At 51.2% G+C, this 17164-nt stretch overlaps 1 protein-coding gene across 2 annotated transcripts in view; it reads right to left on the bottom strand.

The window, feature by feature from the left end:
• Nucleotides 1-691: 691 nt before the first annotated feature.
• CDC45 (cell division cycle 45) overlaps nucleotides 692-17164 on the bottom strand; it is a 42575-nt gene continuing 26102 nt past the window's right edge. The window contains exons 10-19 of one of the 2 annotated variants that reach the window (XM_023192577.2): nucleotides 16582-16701; nucleotides 14377-14508; nucleotides 13992-14090; nucleotides 13221-13382; nucleotides 6409-6547; nucleotides 6248-6331; nucleotides 4644-4762; nucleotides 4396-4472; nucleotides 2388-2453; nucleotides 692-820 (exon numbers count right to left, since the gene is read on the bottom strand). In XM_023192577.2, coding sequence (XP_023048345.1) covers nucleotides 2389-2453; nucleotides 4396-4472; nucleotides 4644-4762; nucleotides 6248-6331; nucleotides 6409-6547; nucleotides 13221-13382; nucleotides 13992-14090; nucleotides 14377-14508; nucleotides 16582-16701 — 997 coding nt within the window. In that variant the 3' untranslated portion in view covers nucleotides 692-820; nucleotide 2388. Of the gene's footprint in view, nucleotides 821-1310; nucleotides 2454-4395; nucleotides 4473-4643; nucleotides 4763-6247; nucleotides 6332-6408; nucleotides 6548-13220; nucleotides 13383-13991; nucleotides 14091-14376; nucleotides 14509-16581; nucleotides 16702-17164 lie in introns of both variants that reach the window. The other variant, XR_002726478.1, reaches the window with a different exon arrangement.

Below are 17164 nucleotides of genomic sequence, written 5' to 3'. Positions count from 1 at the left end.
TCCTGCCTGGCGACAGAGCAAGACTGTCTCAAAAAAACAAAAAGAAAGAAAAAAGAAAAGAAGGGCACGGAAAGGCAGCTGCACAGCCTCTGAACTTTCCCAAATGGCCAGGGTGGGCAGCTCAAGGGCCCCGGGGAGTCGTGCAAACCACCAGAGGCGAGGGGAGGGGCCCAGCCTCCAGTCCAGCTCTGACCCTTTTGTGCCCACTGCCCTTTGCCAAGGGCTGCACCAAGACCAGCCCCACCTACCTGTGTGCGCTTTTCCAGGTCACTCTTTCTGAGCTTTTCCCCACTGACTTAAAACCTACCCAAATCACTCCTGCCTTCAAAGACCTGAAAAAGAGTGCTGGACGGTGAGACCCACGGGTAGAGGGATGGCTGAGAGGGTGGACTTGCTACGTGGCTGAGGCCAAGCGGACTGGAGGAAGTGGTAGGTGGACAGAGCCAGGTGTTGGCTGGCACCACCAAGCAGTGGCCGGTGCAGGTGCTGTAAGGAGGCGCGGATGCCGAGGGGTACTGACCTCTGCCCACTGCCACCCGGAGGGCCTGGAGGACAGAGCGAGGAGATCTCGGCCTTCGGGCCAATCCCCATGCTGATTTCCTGCCAGGCGCTGAGTGTACCTGGGGCCCAGGACCTATAGAAGACTCAAGGCACACCCAAGCACTGGCCTCGAGACCAGAGCCACAATGGGGACGGAGCCTAAAATAAGCATTTTATTTAATAAAAAATGGCTTCTACATCTCAAATCATGTACATAACTTAAAATCTAAATGAAAGCCAGTCATATAAATAAGGAGGTCATTCCTGAAGAAATCAAATTCTAGAAAAGAAAACAAGAAAAAACAAGTTTCAAACAATGTTGATGTGCCACCAAATTAAACAAACTGCCCAGGCATTCCCTCTGGGTAGTGCTTTTGAGTAGCCAGGACTGCTTGTGGGGGTGAGGCCACCCCAGACTCAGAGGCCCCTGCTGTCCTCACAGCACCCCTTGCCTGGGCTGAGCTGTCCTACATCAGAGCTCCTGCCCGCTGGTCCGGGCACCTTCTCACCTCACAGATCCCGCCCATCTGCTCAGCCAGCCCCCTGGCACCCTCCCATGGGGTCTCTCCCTCCATCCCTCGGTACTCTGCTGCTCAGCCCTCCTGGCCCAGGCCACCTGTACCCCTGCCTCAGTGGAAGAACACACAGCAGCATAACATCATCACCAAGCAGGCTGCAGGGAAGGGGTCTGCCTCTAGCACCCACTGCACTGCCGGAGAGCCCCACCTCTGCGTCTCCCCAACCTTACACAGTCCTGTGCTGATGCTCACATTCATCGTCTAAGGAGAGAGTGGGCCCCATTTTTGGATGAGGAAACAGGCTCAGTCTGATTAGGTGGCTGGTCCAAGGTCACTGCTGATGAGCCTACAGAACTTGCCAAAAACCCCGAGGGTCTGACCCAGAGCCCCTCTCCTAACATGGGCCCTGTGTAGTCCAGGCCACCCTGAGAGGAACTGTGGGGTCCCTGAGGCCCCCTATGCTGTTGTCAGTCGAACACCCCCGCTCCAGCCCCAACAGAACAAGTGCTTGCCCCTGGAGGGATGGACAGACGGACGGATGGGTGGGAGAGTGGGGAGGACCCCAGGCCTGGCCTGAAGGACCTCCTACAACAGAGCTTTGGCAGGGCCCTTCTGCCACAGCCGCAGCCACAGGCTAGGGCTCCGGAAGATGCAGGGCTGGATGTGGCATTCCCTGTGGGGAACCTGGGCTGAGAGATGGTCACAAAGACACAAGGCAGGCCTATTTCCTGGGAACCCTTAAGAAAGAGGTAGTACATGGGGCAGTGGGAGGTGTCCCGGGTCAGTGACCTGCCAGTGAATCCCATCGGGGCCCCAGGACAGCTGTGTGCTGGTGAAGGCCCCAGCAGAACCGGCACTTTGGAATTCCCAGCTGAGTGGCTGCCAACAGCTTTGCTTTCTCATGAGCCAAGCACACAAAAGGCTGCATGCCTGCTCTGTGGGCTCTTGCCCAGCGCTTGACATGAAGGCTGTGGGACAGGAGGCTCCAGGTAGCCTCCGAGGGCAGCACCAGGGAGTCTGTGTGTGACATGTGTCACACGGGATGCCCAGCCCCAGAGTGCAGTCAGCAGAGGGTGAATACCAGCTCTTTCTGAAGGGATTGCAGGGGCTTAATGGAATTAGCTACCTCAAAATGCCCCATTGTGGCCCTGCTGGCAGCCTAAGGACAGATGTGCTTGGGAAAAATGTGTTGGCTCCAATCTCCTCAAGAACCCTGCTTTGGTCTGAAACCCAAGTAAAAGCCTCCGTTGAGGGAGGACAGAGCAGGGCATCAGGGTCGGGCTCTAAGGGGGCCGCTGCAGCTGCCCCTGCAGAACCCCTGTAACTCACCCTAGGATAGGAGGGAAACCAGTGCATCCAGAAACTTGCTCCGATCCTCAGCTTTCAGCTCAATTACTGAAGTAATGAAAGAAAAACAGCCGTGAGAAGGGAGGAGTGGGAACACAAGGCAGGGCACAGAACTGCCCCCGCCGCCTGCCCTTCACTGCATTCCAAAGTGTGCGGCTCCTCCTGGTCTGTGGTGTTCTGCACTCAGTGGTTGTGTCTCTGTCTCACTGTACCTCGTCATCAGAACTGCTGTCTGCGCTGCTTAGAGATGCCAGGGCTGGGGCCTGCAGAGAGAACCCCGCCCCAGGAAGCCAATAGAGGGGACACAGGGAGGGGCCCTACAGACCTGGACAGAAACAGGCCTGCCCACCCCACCTGGCAGGAATCCTGGTCCCCAGAGTGGGTTGTGGAAGTCCTTGGGTGGGGCAGGCTACTTTTGGACGCACTCTGGCCAGTGCCTCGGCTTCAGTGTTCTCTTCCCCACAAGGGGACATGGTGCAAACTGCCCATATCACAGGGCCCTCAGGCTCAGCTGAGCACACAAACCCTCACCACAAAGCAAAACCAGGCCCCAGAATGGGGCTGGCCTGGCCCTGGGAGCCGTCTATGCCGCCAGCCACAGCCCCGAGAGCCCCAGATCCAGCCCCACACAGGTGGGTACTGGCCATGGCCCACTCTGCACCCCCATCCCTGGCTCTCTACCCTCAGGGAGACCGGGCAGTTCCCGGCCCGAATCCTCCCAATATAATGAAGCCAGATATTCTGCAGGCCAGTGGGTGTCCATTCACCTCTCCCACAGCACAGGCACGAAAGAGTTAGCAGGGGCTGCTATGCAGGGTGAACCGAAGCCACACAGTGCCACAGCCATGGCTGGGTCTGGCTCAAGGAAGGTAGCTCTGAGATGGCTGAGGCCACTTCAACAAAGGCTGGATTTCCGATGACAGTGTCTATCATTGTTGAGGAATCCGTGGTGATGAGGCAAGAAAATTTCCTTTCTCAGAGGTGCGGGAAGTACTGAGGTTGTTATGAGCTGAACTGTCTCCCCCAAATTCCTATGTTGAAGCCCTAACCCCCAGGACCTTAGAATGTGACTGTGGTAATTAAGTTCAAATGCGGTTGTCAGGGTGGGCTCTAATCCAATCTGTCTGGTGTCCTTGGAAGATGAAGCGGTCTGGACACACACACCAGGGAGGTGTGCAGAAGGAAGACCATGTGAAGACACAGCGAGAAGGTGGGCATCTGTGTGAGCCAAGGAGAGAGGCCTCAGGAGAAGCCAGCCCTGCCCTGCCTTGACCTGGGCCTTCTTGCCTCTAGGACTGGGAGGAGACACGTGGTTGAAGCCACCCTCTTTGTGGTACTTTGTTATGGCAGCTTTAGCAAACTAACCCAGGGTGAAATATCAGTAAGTCTGTTTTACTTTAAAGCCTGTCAATAAGAATAAGAAGGCAAACACAGCCGAATGTGAACCATGTTCCGTGCTGGTGTTGGGGAAGCAACAGGCGGGCAGGCCCATCCATTCTGGGCTCATCTGACACATAGGTGGGGCTAGTGTCCCAGCTGTCTCACAGGTAGCACCTATCACGACACACACCCCTAACCCGTGGAGAGGGGGCTGGCACAGCACAGGGTGGTGTCCTGGGTCATCACAGGCCCTGCTGTTTCCTCATCCCATGAAACAGAAACAACCCAACCCTGACAGGTGAGACCGAGGCCCGGGGGCCCTGGTGGCCAGTTCTCTAGGCTTGCTGGGAAAGTGATCCTTAGCACTGGCTGTAAGGCCAGAGTCAGGCCTGTCATTCCCTGGGAAACACTTTTTCGCTCTCTAAGGAGCCTGAGGCTCACCAGAGCTCTCTGAGCCATCAGGAGTAGCCTGTGTGAGGGCCGGATCTGGAAGGTCAAGAGAGCTGTTGGCCAGGCTCCTCCAGCCATGCTAACTTGCCTGGTTCCAGGGCCTGCAGTGGCCTTGAAGGGTCAGGTGGGGAAGTGTGGCAGAGTGGCAGAAGACTCTTACCTGAGAGGTCAAAATGGTTGTGCAGCATCCGGGAGCTGGTGCTTTCTGCTGCCTTCTCAAATGCCCGCCCAAAAAAGCTGCAGACACATAACACATGTTGGGGATGAGGCTGCCTACAATGGACCCTTCCCACCCCCGGCCCCAGGACAGACACTATAGGCAAATACCACTCTACTCAGCAGGGCTAATAAGCTGATACCCCCAACACCCCCCACCCTCCAGTCCCAGGACGAGTGGAAGTTGCTCACTTCTTCCTGTCCGAGCTGTCGGTCTCCGGGGGGATGCCCACCACGGTCACTGTGCCATGCTCCACGCTCAGGGGGGCAGCCATCACCAGAGGCAGCAGCTTGCAGCGCCTGTTCTTTGTCTATGGAGTTGGAGAGAGCACCCTCTGTCAGAGTACGATGGGCCCCAGCTCACCACTCAGAGCCCAGAGCCCGACAGCACCCAGGCACTCCACTCCCCAAAGCCTCCAGGGACTCTGTCATCAGAGGAGATGCCTTGGTCCCCACCCAGCCACCCCAAGTTAGATGCCCAAGGCCAGCGTCTAATTCCCAGTCCAGGGAGCTCTCCAAGCACCTGCCCTTCTGTACCCACCGTGTGGTACTGTGGCCACGATGCTGTGTCCCCAAGCCTCCTTGTGTACCAGCCTAGACCCACTGCCCCTTGGCTGTTTGTTGCAGGGAGCACACCCTGCTGTCTCCTCCCGCACCTCCTTCAGGTCCTGTGGCAGCTGCCACCTTCTCCAGGAGGCCCCAGCCCACCCCGTCTCGTCCTGCTCCATCCCCTGGCAGCACATGCCCTCATCTTAACCGCAGCTACCACTCCTCGTCCCCCCTCGCTGGCACGCTCCCTCAGGATAAAGGTTCAGGGTCTCCTTCTCTGCTGTGCCTGCGGCACCCACACCCTACAGCCCAGGTGACCAGCATTCCTGGTGTGTATAGGACTGAGGGGTGTCCCAGGATGTACACCAGGATGGGCAGTCACTCCACGACAACAGGGCCAGGCAGGTGCTGGATGTTCAAAACATGTCTGATAAACGAATGGATCCTGTAAAGTAGGTATGTGCTCATCCATTTCATGGATGAGGAAACAGGCTCAGATCAGATTATCTACCTCACGTCACACAACTGGCAAATGAGGAGGCTGATCTTTGAACACAGCCTAGAGGACTTCAAGGCCCATGCTCTGTCCCTAGTTCATCTTTGACATTACCTGGTTGATAGAACACATGTCATCTGTCATCATTTTTCTGGTTAGTTCAGCAGCAAAAGAAAAGTTCAACTTCCTGTTAGCACATTTTGTTTGAAATAGCCCCCCGCATAAACTCTCATCCTCGAAGCAGAGGAGGACTTCAATTACTGAAATGTCACATCTGGGAGGAGCCCCATGTCAGCTGGGTGAGGACCCCTGCCCTAAAACCAGCCAAGTTAGGAGTGTGTTCCAAGTCAACGCAAAGAGGGGGTTAGGCCACACAGAAGACAAAGCCAGGCACAGGAAATCAGCCTACTGGACAAGCTGTTGCTGGGAAGCCAGTCTGTGCTACAACCACCCTGCTTTCCCTGACCTGTGACAATAGCACACAAGCCCCAGCCCTGTTCACTCCACGAGGGCCCTTCCCTACTCATCTGAGTGACTTAGACAGCCAGCGATGAATCAGAGCTTGAGAGAACTGGAAGGTTCCTAGGGGTCAGCTGAGGAAAAGACAGCTCAGAAAAAAGTAATGTATATGCCTAGACCTTACAGCTGGTGAACAGCCACAGGCACCCCAAGGCCAGCATCTAACTGCTAGTCCAGGGAGCTCTCGTAGCACCTGCCCTCCTGTACCCACAGCACCCGCCTGGCCTCTCACCGAACACACAAAGGACTTGAGCAGGTGTTTGCTGAGCAGGCTCAGGGACGCCGGCCTGGAGAACAGCATGACATCTGGAGTGCCCTGTGGAGGCGAGACAGATGGTCAGATGAAGCCACTGGTGCTGTGGCCAGGTGCCTGTGCTCTGTGGGAAGCCTGACCTCCATGAGGGAGCAGTACAGGAAAGGCCCCTGGGAGATGACGAGGTTGGTGCAAAGGCAGCTGGCAATGGTCTGCTGGGTGGCTCGCAGCTGCTTCTTGGCGAGTTCCAGGCCATGGTAGAGCTTGTCCAGGTTACTCCTGTAACAGGGCAGACACATGGCTTTGGTGGTGCTTGTCAGGTGGTGCTTTGGTAAAATACCAAAGTCACAAATAAGACTGCTTGGCTACTGGTTCAGAAAGAGGTTTGGGGATAAGAATTTATCTTCTCTCCCTCCTGAGTTCTCTCTCACATGAAAGGAAATAATTTTTAAAAACGTATAAACCCGCAGCAATCCAGTGAGAGGTGGGAGAGGGTGCAAGCATCAGAAGACAGAAGATTAAAAGCCAACAGAGGGAAGATCCCACACAGGAGGGCCCAGAAGGACTGACACAGGGGCAAGGGCTGGAGGTTGGATGACGGAAATCCCCTCAAACTCAACAGATTTTTACTCTTCCCTTGAAAAAGGGAGGCTCCCCTCTGAGTACATGAAATGTACCCTCTGTGTATAAGTAGAGTCCTCAAGCAAAGCCTCTGGGCCTTACAGTGGGGAGTCCCAAAGTGTCACAGTTGGCTCCTGCCTGCTAAGGTGAAGCGATGTCTTATGACCAGCGAGCTGTGCCCAGATACCCATGGCTCAGCCAAGGGTCCACGATCCCCTTCTTGAATATGAAAGACATCAGATCATTTGAGAAATGCCTATGGCCTCAAAAAATAACCCTGAAAGAAACTGATAATTTGGAGAACAAAAGAAAGTTAAAATGAACTCTAATTAGTATCTTCAGAGAGATGTGTGCAACTCTTACATTCCTAAACCAAGAACAGGATGCTATGAAAAAGGAACAGTCAAAAACTAGGAAATGTCGATGGAAACTAAAACAATTGCAAAATATAAAACATCCACTCAAAGTCCAGAGGATAAGTCAAGAAAAGCTTCCTCAACATAGATAACAAGACAAAGTGATGGAAAATGTAAGGCAAAAACATAAGACAGAGCATCATCATTCCAGGAAGCCTGGAAAGCAAGAATAAAAAACACGGATGTTTTCTGTGGAGGGAATAGTAGAGAAATAATAAAATAAAGATACTGTCAGATATATAAGAACTCAGAAAGTTTATCTCACATGCGACTTTTCTTTGAATGTTACTTAAGAACTGTGCTCTAATTTAATGAGGCAGTAAATGAAACAAAGACAAAGATCCCAAGAAACATTGGACCTAGCTAAGAGGCACAGCCAAGATTTGGACATCCATGAGGATAGTGGAAGGCAGGCGTAGAGAGCTGTAGGTCCAGGCTGTGGTGGGCAGACAGAACCCCAGACTCTTCAGCAAAAAGGGGCTCAGAGAATAACAGCTGGAAGGAGTTTAGGGGAGAAAAAAATGAATGTGATAAAGGAGGCAATTAAAAACACCAGGAAAAACAAAGAGCTGTGCCAGATAGTAATCTATTACTACACATGATTGTCTCTGGAATAGTTTATTAGCACAATAAAGTAAACTATTTGTTGACTTTCATCTTTTAAAATCAACCTATACGCCGGGCGCAGTGGTTCACGCCTGTAATCCCAGCACTTTGGGAGGCCGAGGCGGGCAGATCACGAGGCCAGGAGATCGAGACCATCCTGGCTAACACAGTGAAACCCCATCTCTACAAAAATTAGCCAGGCGTGGTGGCGGGTGCCTGTAGTCCCAGCTACTAGGGAGGCTGAGGCAGGACAATGGCAGGTGAACCCAGGAGGAGGAGCTTGCAGTGAGCCAAGATTGCACAACTGCACTCCAGCCTGGGCAACAGAGCGAGACTCTGTCTCTAAAAAAATAAATAAATAAAATAAAATAAAATAAAATAAAATAAAATAAAATCAACCTACAGCCAAAGATAAGACAAATTATATCTTTTTCTCTATCCCAAGATTGTTATCAGTCTTGAAAACATAAAAGCACAAATTTCAGAAAGTACCAAGGAGAGCTGAAGAGCAAAGTAAGGCTGTTTCCACAGCTTGGATATCTGTCCCCTCGAAACCTCATGTTGAAATCTGATCCAAGATGGTAGAGGTGGGTCTAATGGGAAATGTTTGGATCATGGTGGCAGGTTCCTCATGAATAGATGAATGCTTTCCCTGGGGCTAGGGGGTATAAGTGAGTTCTTACTCTATTAGTTCCCATGACAGCTGGTTGTTAAAAAGAGCCTAGTACTTTCCTCCTCTCTCTTCCTTCCTCCATTAACACATGGTCTCTGCACATACCAGCTGCCCTTCTGCCATGAATGGAAGCAGTCTGAGGCCCTTACCAGATGCAGATGCCCAATCTTGAGCGTTCCAGCCATCAGAATTGTGAGCCAAATAAACCTTCTCTTTACAAATTACCCAGCCTCAGATATTCCTTTACAGCAACACAAAATGGATTAAGAGTGTTTCAAATATCCTTTTCTTACAAAGTAGGGAGACGAGACACTGGTGATGAAAGAAGACATAAATATGTTAAAGTTACAAAGAAGTTAAAAATAGTGGCATAACTGTACCAACAGGAGGGAAGGTGGACAAGAGTGGGACAGATGCTCCTTTGTCACAGTAGGAAGTTGGAAGGCAATGTCTAAAGCCTACCCATCAATGCTGGGACGATGGCAGCAACAGTGGTAAGACAGTGTTTGGATTTCCCCAAATTTCTAGATAAAAGTAGAGCAACTATATTGCAAAACGAAAAACCTGGGACCCACATTTGCAACAAATTAAGAGAACAAGGGAACACTTCAAACCCCAAAGTGTAAGCAGGTGAAAAGAGACCATGAATAGCCAGACAGGTACACCATCTACATCTGTGCGAGAGAAAGCCGGGAGGTAGTGAGACCTAAGAAGACTTAAAACTCCAGGCAACCGGACAGCAGTGGCCCAAACGGAGAGGAAGTTTGCCCTATGCAACAGCAGGTGAGTGCAGTGGGCCAAGGGAAAGTATAAGGGGCCTCCCTAGAGTGCAAGGAGTCCTGGTAATGAGCAAGGGGTCCTGTTAAACAGCAAGGAATCCTGGTAAAGTATAAGGAGACTATAGTAAAGAGTAAGGGGCCCAGCCTGGCCAACATGTCTCTACAAAAAATACAAAAATTAGCCAGGTGTGGTGGCACATGCTTGTAGTCCCAGTTACTTGGGAGGCTGAGGCAGGAGAATCACTTGAACCTGGGAGGCAGAGGTTGCAGTGAGTGGAAATCGTGCCACTGCACACCAGCTTAAGTGACAAAGTAAGACCCTGCCACAAAAAAAAAAAAAAAAAAAATTAGTCTCCAATGAATCATACTCCTAATGTAAGGGCTAAAACTATAAAAGTGTTAGTAGAAAAAATAATGTGAAATCTTCATGACCTTGGGTTAGGCAATGGTTTATTAGCTATGACACCAAAAGTGCAAGAAACAAAGGAAAAAGCAGATAACTTAAATGTCATCAAAATTAACAAATTTTATATTTCCTAGGACACTGACAAAGTGAAAAGCCAGCCTACAGAATGGGAGAAAATACTTGCAAATTACTTATCTGATAAGGGATTTGTATGTAGGATATATAAAAATTTTAGGCTGGGCACGATGGTTTATACCTATAATCCCAGTTCTTTGGGAAGCCAAGGCCAGAAGACTGCTTGAGCCCAGGAGTTTGAGACCAGCCTGGGCAATATGGTAAGACCTCATCTCTACTAAACATTTAAAAATTAGCAGATGTGGAAGCTCATGCCTGTAATCCCAGCTACTCAGGAGGCTGAGGTAGGAGGATGGCTTGAGCCAAGGAGTTTGAGGCTGCAGTGAGCCATGATTGCACCACTGCACTCCAGCTTGAGCAACAGAGTGACACCCTGTCTCAAAAAAAAAAAAAAGAAAAAAAAAGACAAAGGACTTGAATAGACAATTCTCTTAACAAGATACACAAATGACCAATAAGCACATGAGAAGATGCTCAACACTATTAGTCATCAAGAAAATGCAAATCAAAACCATAATGAGATACCACTTCATACTCACTGGGATGGCTGTAATCCAAAAGATGGACAAAAACAAGTGTCGGTGAGGATGTAAAGAAACTGAAACCCTCCCACCTGGTAGGAATGTAAAATGGTGCAGCTGCTGTGGAAAACAGTCTGGCAGTTCCTCAAAAGGTTAAACCTAGTATTACCATGTCACCCAGTATTTCCACTTGTAGGTATATAACCAAAAGAAACAAAGACATGACTACACATAAACTTGTACATCTAGGTTCACAGAAGCATTAGTCATAATAGTCAACAGGTGGAAACAAACCACATGCCCATCAACTGATGAAGTGATAAATGACATAGAATATATCCATCCAATGGAATATTATTTACAATAAAAAGACATTGGCCGAGCATGGTGGCTCATGCCTGTAATCCCAGCACTTTGGGAGGCCAAGGCAGGCGGATCACAAGGTCAGGCGTTTGAGACCAGCCTGGCCAACATGGTGAAACCCTGTCTCTACTAAAACTACAAAAATTAGCCGGGCTTGGTGGCACGTGCCTGTAATCCCAGCTACTCGGGAGGCTGAGGCAGGAGAATTGCTTGAACCCAGGAGGCGGAGGTTGCAGTGAGCCAAGAACATGCCACTAGACTATAGCCTGGGCGACAGAGTAAGACTCTGTCTCAGGTGCAGGGGGAGGAAGACATATAGTCCCAATACATCCTACAATATAGATGAGCCTTGCAAACATGATGCTAAGTGAAGAACCCAGTCACAAAGAACCACATCTTGTATGATCCCATTTGTATGAAATGCTCAGAACAGTCAATTCATAAAGACAAAAGGGAGATTGGTGGTTGCCAGAGGCTGGGAGGATCTCTCCGGGGCAATGAAAATGCTCTAAAATTAGATAGTGGTAATTGGTGCACAACCTTGCAAAACCTAACTGCAACCTACTAAAAGTCATTGCAGGCTAGGCACAGTGGCTCATGCCTGTTCATCCCAGCACTTTGGGAGGCTGAGGTGGAAGGATTGCTTGAGCCTAGGAATTTAAGACCAGTATGGGCAACATAGTGATACCACATCTCTACAAAAATTTTAAAAATTAGCAAGGTTGGCCGTGCGCGGTGGCTCAAGCCTGTAATCCCAGCACTTTGGGAGGCCGAGACGGGCGGATCAAGAGGTCAGGAGATCGAGACCATCCTGGCTAACACGGTGAAACCCCGTCTCTACTAAAAATACAAAAACTAGCCGGGCGAGGTGGCGGGCGCCTGTAGTCCCAGCTACTAGGGAGGCTGAGGCAGGAGAATGGCGTAAACCCAGGAGGCGGAGCTTGCAGTGAGCTGAGATCCGGCCACTGCACTCTAGTACGGGCGACAGAGCGAGACTCCGCCTCAAAAAAAAAAAAAAATTAGCAAGGTGTGGTGGCATGCACCTGTTGTCCCAGCTACTCAAGAGATTGAGGTAGGAGGATTGCTTGAGGCTGCTGTGAGCTATGAGCATGCCGCTGCACTCCAGCCTGGGCAACAGAGCGAGACCCTGTCTCTAAAAAAGTAAAAAATAAATAAATAAAAGCCATCACATTGTACACGTTAAATGGGTGAACTGTATGGCATGCAAATTGTATCTCAATAAAGCTGTGGGAAAATAAAAGTGTGCTTGGGAGCAGAACCAGGAAATCCCAGAAAGCAGGCCCCCATATATACATATGCATCTTTACCACTGCACAAAAGCAACAGAAGTGGCAGCTCTTGAAGTCAGAAAAGCTGTCCGAATCATGCCACCTCCTCCTAAAAAGTCAGGGAAATGAAATTTATAAATAAAGAGCATGAGAGAAGTAGCAAAGTCAAATCCTTTCAAAGTCACTACTAGAAAAAAAGAGAAGAAGGAACAGGGACACCTTCCTGAACAATGAAAGCACACTAATGTGAAAGTTGCAGATTCCAGGATGAAATCACTTTTTGTCAGGCCCAAACAAATTAAAGCTGGGAAAGCACCAAGGAAGAGAGCTCCTGCTTGCATGTCTGGAATAAAGACTCAAAGACTTTCTAAATAACCCCACAAGAAATCCCTTCTTTAGGACTGCAACAATTCAGATAAGATGCTCTTAAAATATAACACTTGCCCAGTAATGCATCTTCACCAATGAACTGATGCCAACTCTGGCTTTGAGTCTCTGAAATCAATGAATTGTTTCCAAGCTAGCTTATGTGAACTTCTCCTTTTGCCAATAAAAGCTTCCCCTTAGCCTCCTCTCTTTGGATGCATATTTGGGTTACCATAGCTGTGCATCACAGACACTATAATCCTCTTTTCTAATTCCCAGATAAATTCAATGTATTTGGAGATATTTTTCTGACACTAGAAAGACATGCTAAAAAAAAGATCCAAATCGTCACATTCTATTTCAAAACAAGCAAAAAGACAAGGAAAAATACAGGACATCTCAGGAAGTAAGATAAGAGAGAATTGGAAAATTAAAAAACTGAGAAATGACAACTAAACTGTAAGATTAAACACAAGAATGAATATACACAACAAACAATGCCTTTTGTTAAGAGATACAAAAGGTAAAAAAAGAAAATTTTAAAAATTAAAAAGAAAAAAGAGCCAAAAAGGATTCAAGAGAAAGTGACGAATACTGAAGAGGGGCAGGTAATATGTCAGGTACATGCCACGCTGGCATTGATTCCAGTTCACACAAGCAGTTTCTGCAGGACACAGTCACTCCCACAGCCCTGGGGTCCCCGTAACTGACCTCCCTGGCCACTATGAGGACCAGTGGTGGCCCCATGAGGCAATGGCAAACCCACAGCCCTCCTACCTGGAGAGGCTGTCCAGAGCCTGGATGAAGTGATCTGTCCCTGAGCCATCCTTCTCGGGGCTCTCCATCAAAGACATGGTGGCAAAGACCACGTCGCTGGCCAGGAACTTGTGCTTGAACCCAAAATGAATGCTGAAAGTCTGCATGCGCATGTCCTTCATCCTGTCACGGAAGCAAACACAGCTGTCACCCTCAAATTGTGGGCGAGCTCTCAGTGCCAGGCAGGCCAACAGATGTGCTAATGTCCCTCACATGCCCGAGCCAATGCTTCCAGCACAGCTGTGCTGCTCAGAGGATGAGGCAGGTCAGAACGTCCAGACATACCAGCCCTGCAGCCCAGAGTGGCCAGATGCCTTCTCGTCAACAGCTGTTCGGCTGGCTTACGGGTGTGTGGGGTCCTCTCCCACACCCTAGCATGCCAGCTGGCTGGGGTGGGAGAAGCCAGGGGCCTCCAGGAGTGCCCAGGGACTTGGTCGGGCAGAGTTCACCTGAACCTGGCTCTGTGGCCCATTTGCTGTCTCCAGTGAAACAGACTGGGGTCGATCTCACAGGTCCCACAGCAGCCCCAGGATCCAAGGATCCTAAATCTCACAAGCTTGAAAAAGTCCTATTTTTAACCCAAAAAGAACTCAAGACTTCAGGAATGGCCAGACTCGCATAACACTAATTGTACATTCTTGGGTTGTTGGTTTTTTTGCATTATTTTAGGAGCACAGTTAAAGTAGAACTTTTCACTCTAAAGAAGCTAAATCCAGAAAAATGTGTGTTTACCCAAATTTATTTGCAGACTCTTCAATCATTTCCCGCAAATTCTCCTTCAAGGAGATGTCCATGGCCTGGAACTTCTGCTTCACCTGCTTCAGGGGAAGACTGGAAAGAACAAGCCCAAGCCACATGAGCGAGGTCACCATACACCGACAGGGTGGAAAGAAACCCAAATCAAGGGCAAGCAAGGATGTCCCCGCACCGGCAATCGGAGGATATTCTGGGATCTAGGGTGAAGAGCTTATGGCAGGACAGGCTGCATTTTATAACTAAGTTGGTTACAACAAAGCGAAGGGGCTTTTCCCTTGGGGGTGTTGGTTACAACAAAGCAGAGGGGCTTTTCCCTTGGGGGTGGCCAGGGCTGGCACTGCAGGCCCAGGCAGTCACTCACCCCATGTCTGCGAGGAACTCCTGGAGCCGTTTCTGTCCGTGCACAGACCACAGCTTGAACCTGGCTGCGGTATAGCTGGTGTTGCATAGGCTGTCATGGAGGGACCAGTGCTGGTAGAGCGCCAGGCGGAGGCTGGGCCTGCAGTCAAGGAGCATGCAAGCACCCACTGGCTGCCCTGAGCACACAGCCCCAGCCTCGTAACTGCAGCAGGTGGGCCACTCTGATGGCGGGGCCCTTCCTTGCCAGGCCTGCCTACACAACCAGGTATCCCAAGGGTGACTTGGAGCCCTTTGACCTTCTTAGCTTGGAGCCCTTTGACCTTCTTAGCCTGTGAAGTGACAGGCACAGACCACCATCCCTGTCTGACAGGCAGAGAATCTGGAGCACAGGGGTCTGCAGAGTCCGCGTGCTGTGGTCACACGGAGCAGTCATGTGCTGGGCTGACCAGCTTGTCATCCTGCACCTCCTGCTCCACCGAGCTCAGCCCTCATGAAGCTCCCCCATCCTCAACCCTTTTTACTTTTTTTTTTTTTTTTGAAACAGAGTCTTGCTCTGTCACCCAGGCTGGAGGGCAGTGGCACGATCTCAGCTCACTGCACGCTCTGCTGTCTGGGTTCACACAGAACATTCTCCTGCCTCAGCCTCCCGAGTAGCTGGGACTATAGGCGCCCACCACGACGCCCGGCGTGAGCCACTGCACCCGGCCTCCTCAGCCCTTTTCTTTTTTTTCTTTTTTCTTTTTTTTTTTTTTGAGACGGAGTCTCGCTCTGTCACCCAGGATGGAGTGCAGTGGCCAGATCTCAGCTCACTGCAAGCTCCGCCTCCCGGGTTCCCGCCATTCTCCTGCCTCAGCCTCCCGAGTAACTGGGACTACAGACGCCGCCACCTCGCCCAGCTAGTTTTTTGTATTTTTTTAGTAGAGACGGGGTTTCACTGCGTTAGTCAGGATGGTCTCGATCTCCTGACCTTGTGATCCACCCGTCTCGGCCTCCCAAAGTGCAGGGATTACAGGCTTGAGCCACCGCCCCCGGCCCTCAGCCCTTTTCTTAAACATACCTGTCACAGCTCCTGGCACTGTGAGTGCAGCTGTGAGTGCGGACTGGACTGCCCTCCATGGCGGACCTCCCCTTTACAGGACAAGAGCCTGGTCCTGCCTGCTTCCTCGGCATGCTCAGTCCCCACCATTGCCCCTCCCAACTCCTGGGGACTCCCAGGCCTTCAGACCACCATGCTCCCTGCCCACACTCCAGCAGCTTCCTTAAGCCCCGGCGTCCTCAGCTCCCTGACTCCCTCCCTCCTGCCTCAGTCACACACTCCCATGGTCCCTGGGTAAGTAGTCCACCTTGCTACATACATGATGGGACCGGCTCCTATGCACAGCGGCTCTCCTCCCCAGTTCAGCCAGCTCTGCCCTGCTTCCTAGGCTCTGATGGCCACCTGACTACTGATGTGCCCACACTCACTCTTCCTCCTTCCCAGCCATCACAGTGCAGAGACAGGGCAGCTCCGTCCCTGACATCATGTAACCTGACTGCTCACAGCCACTGCTGCAGTCTGGGCCGAGCCACTATTTTGTGGCCTTGGAGAGCTGTGACCATCTCCTCGCCCCCAACCTGCCTCTACTGGGCAGCCAAGGGACCTTTTAAAAACCCTGACTCAAACTCTGGTCACTCCACAGTCTCCTGCTGCCTTTGGCTCACAAGGCCTGCTCTGGCCTCCTGACACCTGACCCCAGTCAGTCCCCCGGTCCCTCCCGTGCTCACACTGAGTGTGGCTGAGACTGTGTGAGATGTGGCCTCCCCATGGTCTTTCCTGAGCACTCCACCAATGTCCCATGTGTTTCTCAAAGAAACATCATACTGTGTGATTACACGGTAGCTCCCTTCTTCTTTCCTGACTGCATGAACCGCCACCCTCACTGCTACCACGTCCAGAACCAGGCCCACAATAAGCACTTTACAGGGACGTGCTGGAGAAGGGTGACACTTCCAAACTCAGCTCTGGCATTTAGAAGCCAAAGCCACACAGATGAGCTGGGGTAGCACACCACAGCCCCTTCCCCCAAAACTTCCTGCCCCACCTGCTTTCCCTCCTGGGGATGTGGGCCAGAATCCACAGAGGGTGACAAAGCAAACAAGGCCCGCTGAACAGAACCCTGGAGGCAGGGGTGCTGCCTGTGCCCCTCAGGCTGGGCCACAAGGATACTCATACTCAAAGGAGATCCGCGTGCAGTCCACGGAGAGCGTGTTCTCCCCATCCTCGTTCCGGTGGTTGTGGCGGGAAACGTGGCGCTGCAGGACACCGACATCAGTCACGTATTTCATTCTGGAAAAAAAAAGGTAGCATAAGCCTCGGCTGGGTCCCTCCAGATCTTACCAGGCAGCCTGAGCCTAGGTTCCACTCCTGCTCAGGAACTCCCTCAAGGGCCTGCTCACCACAGGAGCTGTTCCCAGGCAAGGACTAAGGACATGCAGCCTGCATAGAAACCAAGCAGCCAGGAAAACATGATTGGATGGAGCGGGGTGGGGGGTGTGGTCTCCAGCCTTGCCCACCTCCTGTCCTCATGGGTCTCATACCTCCTGAGAACGGGCACTGCAGAGCCCACAGCCCACAAAGCCAAGATGATAGACTCCATAAGTGACAGGGATCCACAGCAGAGTGGGTGAAATGTTCCCTATAAACTTTACAAAATTAATGAGGGCAGGGGGAGGGGAGAAATGAAAATGAACCCAGCTCCAGCACGTCAGCATCAGTCACTAGGTCGGCATGCTCTCTGACTGCTTCCTCA

The sequence above is a fragment of the Piliocolobus tephrosceles genome, chromosome 19 (assembly GCF_002776525.5).
Source record: "Piliocolobus tephrosceles isolate RC106 chromosome 19, ASM277652v3, whole genome shotgun sequence".
Taxonomy (NCBI): Eukaryota; Metazoa; Chordata; class Mammalia; order Primates; family Cercopithecidae; genus Piliocolobus; species Piliocolobus tephrosceles.
This window is presented reverse-complemented; position numbering and strand designations above follow the sequence as displayed.